Source organism: Pseudophryne corroboree, chromosome 6 (genome assembly GCF_028390025.1).
Source record: "Pseudophryne corroboree isolate aPseCor3 chromosome 6, aPseCor3.hap2, whole genome shotgun sequence".
In the NCBI taxonomy this organism is placed as follows: Eukaryota; Metazoa; Chordata; class Amphibia; order Anura; family Myobatrachidae; genus Pseudophryne; species Pseudophryne corroboree.
The window spans coordinates 210,109,736-210,128,885 of record NC_086449.1 but is presented as its reverse complement, the minus strand read 5'-3'; the positions used below and the strand labels follow the sequence as shown (position 1 = coordinate 210,128,885).

Sequence of the window (19,150 nt, the reverse complement as noted above, 5' to 3'; positions counted from 1 at the left end):
GGCGAAAGCGCAGCAGACAGGGGTTAGTACATATGAAATTGCGATAAAACGGGTGTTTTATCGCATTTTCCCTTTAGTACATCCCGCCCTCTGTCTCTACCTTATCACGTTTTAAGGCTTAATATATTTGGGCCTTTGTGTTCTACATACTCTGGGGCAGATGTAGTCACCTGGAAAAGGCATAAGGAAGTGATAAACCAGTGATAAGTGCAAGGTGATAAATGCACCAGCCAATCAGCACCAATATGCAAATTGCAGTTAGGAGCTGACTGGCTGGTGCGTTATCACTTTGCACTTATCACTGATTTATCACTTCCTTATGCCTTCTCCAGGTTAATACATCTGCCCCTCTGGACGGGAAAATGTGGTAAAAACCGCTTTCAGCGTTTTACCACATTTCCCATATGTACAAAAGCTGGCGTTACCCTACAGGCTTCTTTCCGCATCAGTGCTGTCAGAGGGATCCAATCGGATACCTGCCAGCATCCCCTACGGCCGCCACATTACTCTGTGCATGTGCAGACTGACTCCTGAGTCATAAACTCAGATGTCCACGGACCGGTGGCCATCACAAATGGCAGCTGTTATCGGAAGAGAGAGAAATACTAATTGCATTTTAGCAGTACCAGTTATTTATATAGCGCACACATATTCCGCAGCACTTTACAGAGAATATTTGTCCATTCACATCAGTACCTGCCCCAGTGGTGCTTACAATCTATATTCCCTACCACATGTACACATACATTCACACTAGGGTTAATTTTGTTGGGAGCCAATTAACCTACCAGTATATTTTTGGATTGTGGGAGGAAACCGGAGTACCCGGAGGAAACCCACGCAAGTACGGGGAGAATATACAGACTCCACACAGTTAGGGCCTTGGTGGGAATCAAACCCATGACCTCAGTGCTGTGAGGCAGAAATGCTAACCATTACACCATCTGTACTGCCCAATGTGTTGGTACATATGTGATTAGTATTGGCGCAGTAAGTAGTGGGTAGTACCACGAGAGGTTGGTATATCCCGCCCCCTATGTGACATTGGGCCCAATTCAGAGTTGCATGCTGTGCCAATGTTTTCGCTATTGAGCAGTTATCGGCAGACTGCGTACACGTAAAGGTGCCTTTGTGATTCCGCTCCCAGTGAGGATTTATTTGCAGAGTGATTGACAGGAAGTGACCGTTAGGGGGTGTAAAGAGGAACTGCTGCAAAACCGTACGTGTGTCATGGGTGTTTTCGGGCATGTATCTGACATCAGTTTCGATCATATATGCAGAGAAACATGGTGCCTGATTTGCTACTGCTGCAGCCAGTCTATGGGGTGTATTCATTTGCGGTCGAATTGCCGCAATTGTTGAAAAACGGGTCATTTTCGACACAAAAAACCTGTCGAATTGGATTCGACAATTCAATACAGTACTTTTCGACAAAAAAAATGCCGTTTCATTTTCGACTTTTTGCAATTCTACATTTTTTTAATTCGACATGTCTGCAATGTTAAAAATGCGGCTTTTCAACAAAAGTATATTCAATTGAAGAATGTCGATTCGACAACAGTGCTTTTCGACAGTCATTTCGTCAATTTCATTCCGCCTCATTTTTCTGTCGTGATCTAATAAAAATTTTTAAAAACATGTTTTTTTTTGGTAACCACAGACCTACTCGAGCATTCGATGCTCCCAATTGTTGCGTGTAGGCTGCGAGTGTGTTTACGCAGTTGCAAATGGGTTTGTGATTGCTTCAGTGGGTGACTCTTTTTCTTTCAGCTTCAATTGCTAACATTAGCATTTCCGTAGCCTAGAAAATCGCAATTGCATTAGTGTACAACTCTGAATTATGCCCATAGACTATTAAGTAACAGAAGACAAACAGTAAAAACAACATTTAGCTCCAACAAAAGAAGTCATTGTAAAAGCAACAACTATGCCTGCCTAGTGCAATATCAGAGATGTAGTGCAATGTAAATACAGCTAACATTTCATTTACAAATGAATATATTATTAAATTACATTGAAAGAAGATCTGTGTGCTAATTTACAGTATATAATAAACTTGTTTGTTTTTTGTGCCAGCATTCCCTGAAATACCTGTTGGTGGTATGTGCATGTCTGTGCGGCTAGCACTCATTTCCATGGACTTTACAATCACTGACTGTGGATTCGTTAACAATCATCATCTGTGATCCGTAAACCCAATATAAACTCTGTAAAACACGTGAAAGACTGTAGCGTCAGCATACTTCACTCTGCTGCGGATCATATACTTTCTCCATTTGTCTTTTCCTCATCTTCTTTCCCCTCCTTCTCTTCTGTTTCTGTACTACTTGTCCTCCATCACTTCTCCTCTTCCTGCTGAGTGGCTGAGTGACGCTACTCACAGCAGAGACAGAGACTCCATCATCAGGATGATGCTTCATTTGTGCCTCTACCACGGAGATCTCAGTTTCTGTGCATTCTGGTGATTTCTCCACAGGACTCTCCTTAATATAAAATAAGTGGTAAGACTGTTATGAATCAGTAATGCACTGAGTAACGTACCTGCTGAAACTCACTCCCATCTGGGCCTAAAGATCAGCATTCCTCTGCACTCGCTAGTCGCCACAACTTTAATTGGTCTGATTATAGAGATCATTTATTTGTGTAGGAACAGAGCTATCTGCATCCGCTGACCTTTGTTACATGGATGGACCTAAAGTATATGCTGCTTGCTGTATTTCTGGTCCATCCAAGTAATGAAACATAGGTCTGTGGGTATAGACATACCAGTGCCCATAGGCCCAAATGTATTAAGACTTAAAAAATTATAACGTTGAGAGTGATAAAGTACCAGCCAATCAGCTTCCTAACTTCCATCTTATAGGATGCAGTTGAAAAATAACAATGAGGAGTTGATTTGTTGGTACTTGATTTCTTTTTATCACTCTCCACTTTATCACTTTTTAAGCTTAATACATTTGGGCCATAGTGAGGAATGAGACTCTATTGATAAGGTCCACCCATGAAGCAGTCACCAACTGTTAAGGCAGATAAACACTGATACAAAGGATCTGCATATACATTTCAAGTGGAAATGCACACTCATTTACAACCCAGAGCAGTTCAACTGAAGGCCTTTGGGGTAAGGCCTTCAACCAGATGTGGCCCCAACCTCTTAAAAACCTTCTAAGTCTGTAAATCAGTTGGGGAGTGTGAAAGTGATTATGTGTCTCCCAAATCTGTGTGTGGAACGCACTGTTAGCTGGGAATCCTGAAAGTATTCACAGTGCTTCACTTTTTCCACATTTTGTTATGTTACAGCCTTATTCCAAAATGGAATAAATTAATTTTTTTCCTCAAAATGCTACACACAATGCCCCATAATGACAACGTGAAAAAAGAGCTAAAACTAAGAAATCACATGTACATAAGTATTCATAGTCTTTGCTCAATATTTTGTTGATACACCTTTGGCAGCAATTACAGCCTTAAGTCTTTTTGAATATGATGCCACAAGCTTGGCACACCTATCTTTGGGCAGTTTCGCCCATTCCTCTTTGCAGCACCTCTCAAGCTTCAACAGGTTGGATGGGAAGCGTCGATGCACAGCAATTTTCAGATCTCTCAAGAGATGTTCAATCAAATTCAAGTCTGGGCTCTGGCTGAGCCACTCCAGGACATTCACAGAGTTGTCCTGAAGCCACTCCTTTGATATCTTGGCTGTGTGCTTAGGGTCGTTGTCCTTCTGAAAGATGAACCGTCGCCCAGTTCCTGCTGTTGAAAAACATACCCACAGCATGATGCTGCCACCACCATGCTTCACTGTAGAAATGGTATTGGCCTGGTGATGAGCGGTGCCTGGTTTCCTCCAAACATAACGCCTGGCATTCATGCCAAAAAGTTCAATCTTTGTTTCATCAGACCAGGGAATTTTGTCACTCATGGTCTGAGAGTCCTTCAGGTGCATTTTGGCAAACTCCAGGCGGGCTGCCACATGCTTTTTACTAAGGAGTGGCTTCCATCTGGCCACTCTACCATACAGGCCTGATTGGTGGATTGCTGCAGAGATGGTTGTCCTTCTGGAAGGTTCTCCTCTCTCCACAGAGGAATGCTGTAGCTCTGACAGTGACCATCGGGTTCTTTGTCACCTCGCTGACTAGGGCCCTTCTCCTCCGATCGCTCAGTTTAGACGGCCGGCAAGCTCTAGGAAGAGTCCTGGTGGTTCCAAACTTCTTCCATTTACGGATGATGGAGGCCATTGTGCTCATTGGGACCTTCAAAGCAGCAGATATTTTTCTGTACCCTTCCCCAGATTTGTGCCTCGAGACAATCCTGACTCGGAGGTTTACAGACAATTCCTTTGACTTCATGCTTGGTTTGTGCTCAGACATGCACTGTCAAGTGTGGGACCTTATATAGACAGGTGTGTGCCTTTCCAAATCATGTCCAATTAACTGAATTTCCCGTTGGTGGACTCTAATTAAGCTGTAGAAACATCTCAAGGATAATCAGCGGAAATGGGACGCACCTGAGCTTAATATTGAGCTTCAGGGCAAAGGCTGTGAATACTTCTGTACATGTGATTTACAGAAAGATGAGAGACATGAGACCGAACAATGCAGAAGAGCTGAAGGCCGCTATTGAAGCAACCTGGTCTTCCATAACACCTCAACAGTGCCGCAGGCTGATAGAATCCATGCCCCACCTCATTGAGGCAGTAATTCATGCAAAAGGGGCCCAAACCAAGTACTGAGTACATATGCATGATTATACTTTTCAGAGGGCCGAAATATCTGTATTTAAAATAATTTTTTTATTGATTTTATGTAATATTCAAATTTTCTGAGATTTTGGATCTGGGGTTAATTTAAGCTGTAAACCACAATCATCAAAATGATAACAAATAAAGGCTTGGAATATCTCACTTTGCATGTTATGAGTTTATATAATATATTAGTTTCACCTTTTAAGTTGAATTACTGAAATAAATGAACTTTTGCACGATATTCTAATTTTCTGAGTTTCACCTGTATTTTTAATAAATTAGCAAAAATCCCCCCCAAAATTTTTTTACGTTGTCATTATGGGGTATTGTGTGTCAAATTTTGAGAGGAAAAATGATTATATTCCATTTTGGAATAAGGCTGTAACATAACAAAATGTGGAAAAAGTGAAGCTGTGAATACTTTCCGGATGCACTGTACAGACAAGGCCACCGAGAGGAGGGAAGCAGGTACTAAAAAACCTTGGGCAGGGCTTGTTGAAGGGCCCAGCAGGGGCCCAGGTCCGTTCCCCCCCCCCCCTCTTGGCTCTTACCAGTTAGCAGCGGCAGCCAAGTACACATTTCTCTTTAAAAACAGTATCCAAAATCATATTTAACGCAGATTTTAGCTAATCCCTCCCAAAGTATATTCAAATTATATTTACAGTAAAGAACGTCATGAGAAGTGAGAGAGAACTCACCACTGGGGTCTCTCCAAGCTGAATCCGTAACCAAATATTAGTGCGTTGGTTCCAGTCACCCGGAGGGTCTACTTCCCACAGGCGATCCCGTTCTTTCGGATTATCTGCTAGAAATCTGCCACAGACTGAGAACAAAAATGTAATACAGTCACACCATGATGCAGACAGGATGGGGTGATGCACGGCTAAAAGAGATTTTAACTTTTTTATTTTATGCTTAGTATTTATTATGTAATCATAGACAGAAAAATATCTATGCTTGTCTGCATTTAAACAAAAATGCAAATGGCATTAACTTCTGTTTAGATTCATAGTGAAGGAAGTGAATTAAAATAGGAATATGAGGCCTAGTGAATTTGAAGTATCTACGCATAGCAGTGTTTCTTGCCCATTTTTGTTTTTGAGATTAAGGGCGGGATGTAATGGAGTCCTAGTTTGCCCGTCGTTCAGGATGCCGGCCGAACTTGCATGTTTTTTTAAAAGGGCAATCATTTACAAGGCCTTGTAAGCGATTGCCCCTTTAAAAAATGTCAGTATGGTCAAACATCAGGCAGACATAGGGCTGTAACACACACTCCGGTTTTTCCCGGATAACAAAAAGCCGGACAAAGTTTGTCCGGCTTTTTGCCATCCAGGAGAAACCGGCAGTGTCTGTCACACAGGACGGCTTTGAGCCGTGTGTGATGCTGTGCGCATGCGCAGCATCAGAAAAAACCATTGTGTGTGAAAGCTCCCCTTCACACACATGGTTTACTGGCTCCAAGGACGGCCCGGCGGCCGGGGCCGTGCAGTGTGAAGGGACCCTACCCCTCACACTGTTAACTACAATGCCGGCACGGGAAAAAGCCGTCCGGCTTTTTCCCGGCCGGCAACAACCGTGTAGTGTGTTTTAGCCCATACACTTCAGCCAAGCATCAGGGAGACACACTCTGCGGCCAATCATCAGGGAGAAACACGCTGCTGCCAAATCATTAGTGAGATATGCCCTGCAGTGGATATGCTCTGCGGCTAATCAACAGGCAGACACACATTACAGTCAATCAATCCCTCAAGGTCCCTGTGAAGAGTGTCTCCCTATCCAATCTCCCGAATTTTCAGAATAACAAACGCAAAATTATAGATGAATAGCCCTGGTTTTAAAATAAAGGTATAGCTCACCCACTCTTTTCACTGCTTGATACAGCAACCCCTAAGTTTTAAGTAAAGGTCAATTAGTGACAGCAAACATCTAAGAAAACCCTGTAATAGACTATTAAGGGGTCTATTTACTAAGCCTTGAATGGAGATAAAGTCGACAGAGATAAAACACCAGCCAATTAGCTCCTAACTGTCATTTTTCAAACCCAGCCTGTAACATGGCAGTTAGTAGTTGATTGGCTGGTACTTATCTCTGTTGAATTTATCTCCATCCAAGGCTTAGTAAATAGACCCATAAATCACCACTGTATTATGATACCAGCACAAGCAACAATTACAATAGACAATATTAGTCACCCCTATACGAGGGTCGTGCAGTCAATTTCTGGATGCACAAAACGTATTATATTTACAAATAAGGTGAACATTAAATTGTATGTTCTTTATGTTTGTGGTGGTTTCCTCCCATACCAGACCTTCTAAAGAGTACAAGTAGAGGTACTGCATGTATCAACCAGGCTAGCTATTGTATCATTTTTCTAAACACAGTGCTTAGAAAAAAGACCATAAAGTAAATGTATGTTGTAAAAATTATGTGTAATAATTAGTGATGAGCGGATTCGGTTTTACTCGGTTTTACTCGGTTCTCAAAACCGAATCTTATTGGCTCAAATAATGCATAAACACATATACCATAAGCAAAAAAGAATAATACATATATGCAAAAAAAAAAGTCATCATATAAAATACAGTAAGTATATGTAAAATAGACAAATATATTGTATAGGCAGTAGTGCCGGAAAAGTCACATAAATGTTTTACCATGAAACAGTATGTTGCTCTTTTTAATATGGATAATAAGGCAAAGGTATCCATAGATTTTCCAAAATGATAGTGAGATGTTCACAGTCGCATCAGCTTAAGTAGCAAGTACAGATGTAGCTTCCTGACACCTCAGCTGTAGTGTGTACTGAGAACTGTGGTGCTAATTGTTACCTGTGCTCACTTTTAGTTTTCTGTATACCCTGTATTGTTCTAATGTGTGTTGTATGTACGGCGCTGCAAAACACTTGTGGCGCCTTATAAATAAATTGTAATAATAATAATAATATCATTTTAATCTACAGAAGCTGCTTGTGCGTCCTATTCGCATAGCGATGTGCATAAGATGCATTTATGAACAAAAAAAAGGCGCCCAATGTTAGCAGATCTTCCCGGCAACTGTGGGCTCACTCACGCCAGGCATCTCTCGGTGCATGCACAATACTAATATGCCTTACAAATTAATGTCCAATCTGGTTTCCCTTCCCCTAACCAAAACCAGCATGAGCCATTCATTTACATACAGTAGTCTACCGACCGCGTTGTGTTTGTCATTTACTAAGCAGTACACCCAGTCCGTGAAATCAAAAGTCTCACAGTGGGTGGGAATAGTGCTGGGGGAGGATGCCTATTAAAAAAATGGGGAAGCCCGGGAAGAAGTACAGTAAACTCAGTCTCATGAAGATATGTCTTTCATAACTTGAAAAGCCATACTTGTAATGTATACTGTATCTGTGTAAAGAGTAGCATCTACAGTTTTTTTCTAATTTTGAATGTATATCTGTGTGCATGTCTGAGTCGGTATATGAAGCACAACACAGCTTGTTTTGGAAAATTCTAAAAAAAACTTGGATGCTACTTTTTACCCATATATACAATACAAGTGTGTCCTTTGCGGGAATTGAACCCTAGCTCATGGGCATGGTAACCATTGGTGATACCACTATGCAGAGAGAGCCATGGAGACAGGTGACTGACACCTGCAGTGACATAGTGATGTCGCGCATTGTTTTTTTTTTTATAGTGCTGTGTGTCCCAACTCTATCGCTGATTGTAATTATTTTTTTTTCTTTTAGAGAGCTGTGTAGAACTCTGAACTGTACTTTTCTATGTGTGCGTTGGAGACGCTGAGTCAATCATTTTCTGTGTTCACATTTCTAATTAATGTAGAGAACTTCTAAAAAAAAAGTAGTTCTTAAACTACTACAAGCATCGTTTGACTTAACAATGGAGACTTCACACATGCGCAATGGTGGTTTTCCAAAGCAACACCTGGTGGACGAACACCAGTATTGCACCCGATGGAGACTCAATTCATTACACTGTGACTGAAAAGACCATGCTGCAACAAGGTGCAGGCAAAAGTAATGCTACTAGTTTTTCGCACTACACACCACCCGGAGGATAGATGAGCATGGATACATTTCTAATGCTGATTTTTTTTTTCAAGTTATTTTTATTTGTATTGCGGCTGAAACGTATTTAAATGATGTATATGCCTGTGAAGTTACTTCTTTAGCCTTCGGTCTGCCAAAGAAAAGCGCCAGGCATAATCACTCTAGTTTTATATTTGGCGGAGGTGCTCTCCTGATACGCTATACCTGCCAAAGTAGAGCTGTGCTTGGTGGTACATCTGTATGCTGGAGCAGTGCTGGGCCTGCTTGTTCTGTTGTCTGCTATATGGACCCCCCACTCATTCATCAGCAGTGGTGAGCTGAATGAAAATAACACCTACACCCTGAAGCTGGATGTGCTGTTGACGATTTTGTCACTTTGTGCAGGAGATATCAGGGGAATTGTGATAAGCCTTGGAGAGAGATAAAGTACTAGCCAATCGGCGCCTAACTGCCATGTTACATGCTATGTTTAAAAACTGGCAGTTAGGAGCCGATTGGTTGGCAGTTTGTCTCTCTCCATGGCTTAGTACATATGTCCCATCTTCCCCAAAATCCTGCAGGTTCACAAGCATATACATCATGAGCCGTTTGCAGAGCACAGGTGCTCTGAAGCCCATGAGGAGGTTTAGAGCTGTACAGAAAGCATATTTGACGTACTGTATACAATTAAATGGATAATTCTTTAGTGGGGCCACATTTTACACCATAGTCAACAACACTGACTTTATTTGTATACGTTTCACTATTGTCTTTTTCTTAGTACTGTGTTTCTGTATGTTTGTTTTCCTTTTGGGTGTTGGTATCCTTACATTGCAGACCTTTTATAGATCTAATGCATTTCAGCGCCACAGGGATAGTCCATTTATTTATAATTGTTTTTACTACAGTCTATAAAATATCTTGCATCTACTGTAATTGGCATCACCTCTCCTTGTCTCCTTTAGAAGGTTTGATACAGTACATCTCCCCCTTGGGGCCGGACTGAATTAGTTGCAGAAGCTCCCAAATGATTTCCAGTGGCTTTGCGCATTACATCTAGGAAGGCTCATTCTGATGGCGGTCTATGGATGTGTGATCAGAACCAGGCCACCGTAACTGACCGGCCCTTATACTTTAGTAAGGTCTAATTGGACAGGGACTGATATTTAATGATTAAATGTTCTCTACAAAGTGCTGTATAATAGCGCTACATAAATAGACAATAATAAATATCACTATAACAAACAGGTAACACTAGCACAGTGCATCCAGAAAGTATTCACAGCCCTTCACTTTTTCCACATTTTGTTATGTTACAGTTACAGGCTTATTCCAAAATGGAATAAATTCATATTTTCCCTCAAAATTCGACACATTATACCGCATAATGACAACGTGAAAAAAAGTTTTTGGGTGATTTTTGCAAATGTATTAAAAATAAAAAACTAGGAAATCACATGTACATAAGTATTCACAGCCTTTGCCATGAAGCTCAAAATTGAGCTCAGGTGCAACCTGTTACCACTAATCATCCTTGAGATGTTACTACAGCGTAATCGGAGTCCACCTGTGGTAAATTCAGTTGATTGGACATGATTTGGAAAGGCTGTCAGCCTGTCTATATAAGGTCCCACACTTGACAGTGCATGTCTGAGCACAAACCAAGCATGAAGTCAAAGGAATTGTCTGTAGACATCCGAGACAGGATTGTTTCAAAGCACAAATTTGGGGAAGAGTACAGAAAAATGTCTGCTGCTTTGAAGATCCCAATGAGCACAGTGGCCTCCACCATCCATAAATGGAAGATCGGAACCACCAGGACTCTTCCTTCTAAGCTAAGCGATTGGGGGAGAAGGGCCCTAGTCAGCGCGGTGACCAAGAATCCGATGGTCATTCTGTCAGAGCTACAGCATTCCTCTGTGGAGAGAGGAGAACCTTCCAGAAAGACAACCATCTCTGCAGCAATCCACCAATCGGGCCTGTATGGTAGAGTGGTCAGACGGAAGCCACTCTATAGTAAAAGCACATGGCAACCCACCTGGAGTTTGCCAAAATGCACCTGACGGACTCTCAGACCACGAGAAACAAAATTCTCTGGTCTGATGAGACAAAGCTTGAACTCTTTGGCATGAATGCCAGGCGTCATATTTGGAGGAAACCAGGCACCGCTCATCACCAGGCCAATACCATCCCTACAGTGAAGCATGGTGGTGGCAGCAGCATGCTGTGGGAATATTTTTCAGCAGCAGGAACTGGGAGACTAGTCAGAATAGAGGGAAAGATGAATGCAGCAATGTACAGAGACATCCTGGAGGAAAACCTGCTCCAGAGCACTCTTGACCTCAGACTGGGGCGACGGTTCATCTTTTGGCAGGACAACGACCCTAAACACACAGCCAAGATCTCAAAGTGGCTTCAAGACAACTCTGTAAATGTCCTGGGGTGGCTCAGCCAGACCCCAGACTTGAATCCGATTGAACATCTCTGGAGAGATCTGAAAATGGCTGTGCACCGACACTTCCCATCCAACCTGATAGAGCTTGAGAGGTGCTGCAAAGAGGAATGGGCAAAACTTCCCAAAGATAGGTGTGCCAAGCTTGTGGCATCATATTCAAAAAGACTTGAGGCTGTAAATGCTGCTAAAGGTGTATCAACAAAATATTGAGCAAAGGCTGTGAATACTTATGTACATATCTTAGTTTTAATTTTTAATAAATATGCAAAAATCTTAAAAAACTTTTTTCACGTTGTCATTATGAGGTATTGTGTGCAGAATTTTGAGGGAAAAATGAATTTATTCCATTTTGGAATAAGTCTGTAACATAACAAAATGTGGAAAAAGTGAAGCGCTGTGAATACTTTCCAGATGCACTGCATATTACCCATGGCCTGATGGCACCAAACTTTGACGTTTCCTTGATATCATATCAAACAAGCAGATGGGAAAATAATAATGGCAATTCCATGGTGTCTCCATGGATAATTAAACCTAGGATCTTAGGTATATTAGGTTTTCCTACCCTGGTACATTTTAGGAGAAATAGGGGAGCTGATGCCCAAAGCAGCTTCCTGTGAAAAAGTCAGGCAGAAGTCTTGCAACATTGTGATTCCAAAACCTTGCCTCCGCCATTTCTGTCGCACATAGATGGTGTCCAGCACCGGTAGCATGTAACACTGACTCCGGTTGCACAGGCCGCCTATGAGAGGACAGGAAAACAAATAAAAATACATTCATCGAAAAGCAACAGAGGAATGAAAAAATGAAAAAATAAAAAGAGGTGGTACATTCCAATTTTGTCTCCTTATGTATATTGGGCCTGAATCAGATGTGGTTGGAGTTGCTGTCACTTCCTGGGAAGCAGCAGTGATAGCGCTGTTTGGTGATGCAACAAGAGGCGTCTATTATAGCAAGCACCTCCTGCTGCAGTAGTGATCCGACTAGAACGCAACATCGGATCACTCACACACCATCAGGCGGCTTGCAGCACACATGGTGCTGCGCAAGCCACCTGGCGCAGAGGCCATAAAATCTTTGTTTAATAACGGAGATCACTGGCCTCCTCCCTCCCCCTAAATGGCAGCAAAGCACCTCCGTTTTGGGAAAGGGAGGTCGTCGACACTCTTCCCCGCCCCACAAATGACAGAAGGTTTTCAATCACTGATAGCCTGCTGCAGTCCTGCATATATATATATATATATATATTGTGAAAAGTAAGTGGACTACCCAATTACATTAGTTAGGCATAAATTAATGAATCAAGCTATCTGCTGAATTGTGAATGTATAAATAAGCCCTTTACATTCGGGTATGGGTCATTAGGGCGACAAGACTTAGGTCGACAGTCATTAAGTCGACCACTATTGGTCTACATGCATTAGGTCAACATGGTCATTAGGTCGACATGAGTTTTTTTATTTTTTAGTGTCGTCTTCTTCGTAAAGTGACGGGGAACCCCAATTAGTAGTCCATGTGGATCGTAAAGTATGAAAAAGTTCAAAAAATGAAAAAAAATTGTGAAAAACTCATGTCAACATTTTTCCATGTCGACCTAATGACCATGTCGACCTAATGCATGTCGACCAATAGTGGTTGACCGACTTACTGTCTTCGTAAGCCTTGTCGACCTAATGACCGTATCCCTTGCATTCAATCAATTGCTAAACGCTCATGCAAGATTGGCTAACTAGAAATCTGTAAAAAATGTATGATTGTATATTTAAAACATCGCATATTTCAACCAGACTGATGTTTTGGTAAGATTACATTCTGACTTGCAGAAAGGAATGATGATAACATTTGTTGGAAATACTATTTGAAGTAGTAATACTGGTATTTTTGGCAACACTCACAGTCCTTTGAAAGAGTCTTGTGTGTAAGTATCAGATTACAAATGGGAGACCGGCACCTCTTTCATGTTAGCTCCAGACTATCGGTAAAGGTGTCTATTAATGTGTAGCTGTTTTGTTTGTCTCTAACTAGTAACTATAAGCGCTTAGGGCGGAATCCACACCCAAGTCAAAGAAAAAATAACTTTTTCTCTACGACAACTTCATACACTTACCGCCGTGTTATCTAATGTTGTTTCTTTAGTATTACATGCCATGCATGCACACAAGTGTACTACTACTAATGTTATGCCTGACATCCAGAGAGCACAGCTGCATAATTCAGAACTGAACACTATCCAGTGGATTGGAAACAGGGTGATGAGCATGAAACGATACAGAGAAGGATTACTAGATTTTCTTATAGTAACCATTCCTATTGTAATTGCACTGAACAGAAACGTATAAACAAAACCTGCATCCAGATTTACAATAAAATAAACTTGCAAAGTACCAGGTTATAACATCACCATTTTCTACGGCTTCCTATTAGTACAGAATATATTCTGTTTATACGCATAAAGAGCAATCTGGGACGCAACTGCACAAAGCCTAAGGTAATGTAGCGATAGGGCCTTCAACCAACCTCTCTTCCATTTGTGGTGGGAAAGTAGAGGGGAATATGTGTGGCATATGTTGGGAGGTGCTGGGAACATTTGAAAATAAAGGTTAAATGTGCTTGGCATGCCTTCTTCACCAGAAGTGTATACATTGCTATATATTGTCGTATGTTGGTAAATGTATTTTAACAATATTCTGCTTTAGCAATTCTTAATTTTCTCCAGGTGGTTCCTTTAGGCACTGATAGTTTCCCAAACAGCAGATCCACAAAAGGAACCACCACTGTTTTTGGTGGTGGGTGCATCCAGTCATCAACTGGTCAAAGACAATGCAGGGTTTGCTCTATTATCAATAGGCCAAATGGCAATGGAAGCATAAACTGGTGCCAAGTACATTATTTCCTGATAAAAACTACAGTGGATTTTACCTCCGCTAATACTTCCTGAGGGTGCTTGCTGCTACCCAAAGATTTGGGGAAGGCTAAGCGACCACCTCTTATATGTAGCTACCCAAACCAGCGGGAAAACCTTAGGTAAGACCTGCCCTGCCGAAGACACACTATCAGGGGAACTAGACCATGGATCAAAAGAAGATCTCAGCCGTCAGCTGAGGGTTCCTCTTATGGCCAGTACCGCCGATGGGTCATGGCTTCTGTTGGACTGGTCGGGGATTGTGCCTGTTGTCTTCAAGTCTAAGCTGACTTGGTATACTGTACATGGCAAAGAAGTAGAATATTGTACCAGCTCCCTTAAAGGCTGGTAGAGGAGTGAACAGTGTGACTCGGTGACAAGGGCCAAATAAAAGGTTCTGTTTGCAGTAAACCATCTGTATTTTGTTACTACTATTGTTTTCATATAATGTACAGTATATATTAAAGTACCACTGAACTTTTCCAGTCATTAGCCTAATGGTGTGTACACACGGTGAGATATTTTCTTACGATTTTGACTATATAGTCAAAATCGTAAGAAAAGTTAGCGCAGATCGCAAGGTGAAAGTCACTTTGCGATCCCGATTCAGTGCCGATGCGCGGTCCCGTGCGATCGTCATCTCAAGCCTAGATAGACTGTGCAGGCAAGTCAATTTTGACTATCTAGTAAATTTGACACTTAGCCAAAATCGCACATAGTCAGTATTGCAAGCACACTCATTATGTTGCGATGCCGACCTAGCCCCTGTCGCATAGTGAGAATCGGGGTTAGCCCGAATCTCACCGTGTGTATGCACCTTTAGTGATTCCGAACCCACTGAAGTAACAGGATCTGTCATCCTGCACATAAGGCTGCCTTTGGGTAACAGCTGGTGTCCAATGTGAAGAGAGCTCATTACTAATCCAATATACTCACAAAGACGCCAGTGCAGTGCACAAGATAGGGGGGAAGGGAGGATGTAATAGCTTCCGCTTTTAAAAACGCAATGTTGTTAAATGCTACACCCACCTGGGTTTTGCTTTTAATAACATTGCTGTTTTAAAAACATCTGACAAAAATGCTGAAAATCAGTGATCTTGCAAAACCAGAACCCAATAAACTTTCCCTGTGTTGTATTTCCCCCAATTGTACATTACATTGTGTAGTTATATATTACTGTATGAGATCCGATTCCCCTGTGCTGTTCCAGTGTTCTGAGCACTACAAGTTTCCCTCAGGAAGGGCCTACATGGTTTTAGAATTTCGAGCAGTGCATTATCTTTTTATTTTATTTGACTATTTATCTGTCTTTAGTAACAATAGAAGTAACTGATATGAAGCATGTGAAAGATGGGCAAGGAAGACCAGTCTGTGTAGGTTGTTTGTTTTGGGGTTTTTTTTTTTGGGGGGGGGAGCGCAATATGAAATATCTCCCCATTTGGACACTAATTCCATCTAAAGGGCAGAGAGCGTGTCTAGGTAAATTAGCTATTTAGCGCTTGGCTTAACGTGTACACAGTTAATCCATTTATTTTCCTACAACAACACCATAATTATGTATATTAAATTGACTTCGATAGTAGATTTCTCAACCCTTCACATATTTCATAGGAAGAAAACAAGTATGACCATGTGAGTAATGACTTAAGAAAAAATCATGTAGCAAAGGGTAGGGAGAGAGGGGTGACTATTAACTCCTTAATGTCATGTATCTGCAATGCTAGGGATAGCATTAGGTAGGATGGAACTTGCTACTGGGCCATGTACTCTACGGCTGAGCTAGTCAGTAGACTGTGTGTATTATCAAAACACACACTGGATATCGTCACCTCTGCCTGATGAGGCAGTCAACAGGAGGTGATTATTTCTGCTGCTTTAATGCTGGTCTTGGCACGGGGAAAGCCAGAGGAGACCTTACTGCCAAATAAAGACCCTGTTTGTTAAAAACACTGACACCACCAAGCAGGAATGCTGCACAGGCAGCTCACAAACAATGTTTTGCAAGCTGACATCTCATTTCGGACTGAGGGTAAACATGTCATTATTGGACAACAGGGGTCACTTAAATATCATTAAGTATTGGCACAGATCAACAGCAATAGGGTTTCATTGGCTAGAGAGAGAGGGAGGGCTTTTTTTATTTTATGTTACAGTATAAATTTAAGCATCTAATGTTTGGCAGGGGTCAATTTAGGACTTTAGAGACAGGCGTACAGTGCAACAGCAGCTCTGTTAGACCCAAGTGTGGGAACACCAAACATAGCAACAGAGGAACAGGAGTGGGAAGACGAAGAGTGGAAGCCAAGAAACTATATACAATATAAACAGTATTTATAGCTGCAGAGGGTACCAAAGTATGCGCTATCATGCAACACTTGTTCCTATTAGTAATCTATTCCATTATAGCAATGCTTACATACACGCACAGTGCAGGGAAAGGTTACACCTCCTCACATGTGACAGATTCCCAAATAGCTGGTGTTGGGGATTCTAGATACATAGGGGGAATTGTGAGTTTGCAGAGGTCCTGGATTTCAGCTGAGATTGCCTGTGTTTTTCAAGTGGCTATCATTTACTAGCAAAACCAGGCTGATTTAGTCTTGTAAATGATTGTTGTTTTAAAAAAACGGGCAATCTCGGCCAAAATCCTGGACCTCGGCAAACTTGGACCCTATTACATTTCCTCCATAGTGGCAGAAGAAAGACCAAATCTGCCTGGAACAAAACAAAAAATCAGCAATGAGATATAGGCCTCCCAGATAAAGATGAACCTCAAATGAGGACAGCTGGAGCACCAGGTAACTTTACTTCAGACAAGGATTGGCCCCCACTTTGAGTGAAACAACAATAAGCGACATGATCGCCAGCGACAAATAATGACCCCCACCCCCAGGAAGTACCAGAAGGCCCAAATATCCATTTCTGAGCAGAGCATTTCTTCTCCACTGCAGGTGTCCAGGAGGAACATGTATCAAACCTTCAAGAGAGATAAAGTGGAGAAGTTGGCAATAACGGCTGTAATTTTATAGACTGTGCTAGATAAATGATAGCTAAACGCTAATTTATTACTATGGGCAACTTCTTCACTTTATCTCTCTCAAAGGTTTGATAGATCTCCCCTCCAGTCTACTAAGGGTATAGCTTTCTGCTGGAATACAACTATGGATGCTAAGTACAGACACATACAGAATCTTTGTAGAATGAACAGATGGCTAAAATGTTAAGACAAACAGGGAAGAGGCCAATTATTTTTTAATTATATTTTTGTTACAAATCTGTTAGCAAATCTACAACATAGGAAAATGAGGTATAAAGCACAAGAATGAATGCAGCAACTATACTGTTTCGGGCACAAGGCAGAACCAAAGCCAGAACATTAGGACAATAGGAAAGGAATATAAAATAAATAAAGCAACTGCACCTGTGCTCTTCTACGCCTGGAAAACAGTGAACATTCACCACAACAACTACCCAATATCACTATTGCCTTGTTATTTAACACTCTTCCCCAGTAGAACCTCTTAAGAGACCCAAATACTAGAGATGAGCGGGTTCAGTTTCTCTGAATCCGAACCCGCCAGAACTTCATGTTTTTTTTCACGGGTCCGAGCGACTCGGATCTTCCCGCCTTGCTCGGTTAACCCGAGCGCGCCCGAACGTCATCATGACGCTGTCGGATTCTCGCGAGGCTCGGATTCTATCGCGAGACTCGGATTCTATATAAGGAGCCCGCGTCGCCGCCATTTTCACACGTGCATTGAGATTGATAGGGAGAGGACGTGGCTGGCGTCCTCTCCGTTTAGAATTAGAATAGATTAGAGAGACACTTGATTTACTAATTTTGGGGAGCATTAGGAGTACTCAGTAGTGTACAGTGCAGAGTTTTGCTGATAGTGACCAGTGACCACCACTTTTATTTATAATCCGTTCTCTGCCTGAAAAAAGCGATACACAGCACACAGTGACTCAGTCACATACCATATCTGTGTGCACTGCTCAGGCTCAGGCCAGTGTGCTGCATCATCTATTATCTATATATAATATTATATATATCTGTCTGACTGCTCAGCTCACACAGCTTATAATTGTGGGGGAGACTGGGGAGCACTACTGCAGTGCCAGTTATAGGTTATAGCAGGAGCCAGGAGTACATAATATATTATATAGTGAGTGACCACCAGACACACAGTGCAGTTTATTTAATATATCCGTTCTCTGCCTGAAAAAAGCGATACACACAGTGACTCAGTCAGTCACATACCATATCTGTGTGCACTGCTCAGGCTCAGGCCAGTGTGCTGCATCATCTATATATATATTATATATCTGTCTGACTGCTCAGCTCACACAGCTTATAATTGTGGGGGAGACTGGGGAGCACTACTGCAGTGCCAGTTATAGGTTATAGCAGGAGCCAGGAGTACATAATATTATATTAAAATTAAACAGTGCACACTTTTGCTGCAGGAGTGCCACTGCCAGTGTGACTAGTGACCAGTGACCTGACCACCAGTATATAATATTAGTAGTATACTATCTCTTTATCAACCAGTCTATATTAGCAGCAGACACAGTACAGTGCGGTAGTTCACGGCTGTGGCTACCTCTGTGTCGGCACTCGGCAGCCCGTCCATAATTGTATATACCACCTAACCGTGGTTTTTTTTTCTTTCTTTATACATACATACTAGTTACGAGTATACTATCTCTTTATCAACCAGTCTATATATTAGCAGCAGACACAGTACAGTGCGGTAGTTCACGGCTGTGGCTACCTCTGTGTCGGCACTCGGCAGCCCGTCCATAATTGTATATACCACCTAACCGTGGTTTTTTTTTCTTTCTTTATACATACATACTAGTTACGAGTATACTATCTCTTTATCAACCAGTCTATATATTAGCAGCAGACACAGTACAGTGCGGTAGTTCACGGCTGTGGCTACCTCTGTGTCGGCACTCGGCAGCCCGTCCATAATTGTATATACCACCTAACCGTGGTTTTTTTTTCTTTCT

At 41.8% G+C, this 19,150-nt stretch overlaps 1 protein-coding gene across 1 annotated transcript in view; it reads right to left on the bottom strand.

The window, feature by feature from the left end:
- Positions 1-304: 304 nt before the first annotated feature.
- Positions 305-19,150, bottom strand: part of LOC134931882 (protein FAM169B-like) — an 89,225-nt gene continuing 70,379 nt past the window's right edge. The window contains exons 7-10 of the mRNA XM_063925714.1: positions 11,798-11,974; positions 5,443-5,567; positions 2,244-2,483; positions 305-1,801 (exon numbers count right to left, since the gene is read on the bottom strand). Coding sequence (XP_063781784.1) covers positions 1,745-1,801; positions 2,244-2,483; positions 5,443-5,567; positions 11,798-11,974 — 599 coding nt within the window. The 3' untranslated portion in view covers positions 305-1,744. The remainder of the gene's footprint in view (positions 1,802-2,243; positions 2,484-5,442; positions 5,568-11,797; positions 11,975-19,150) is intronic.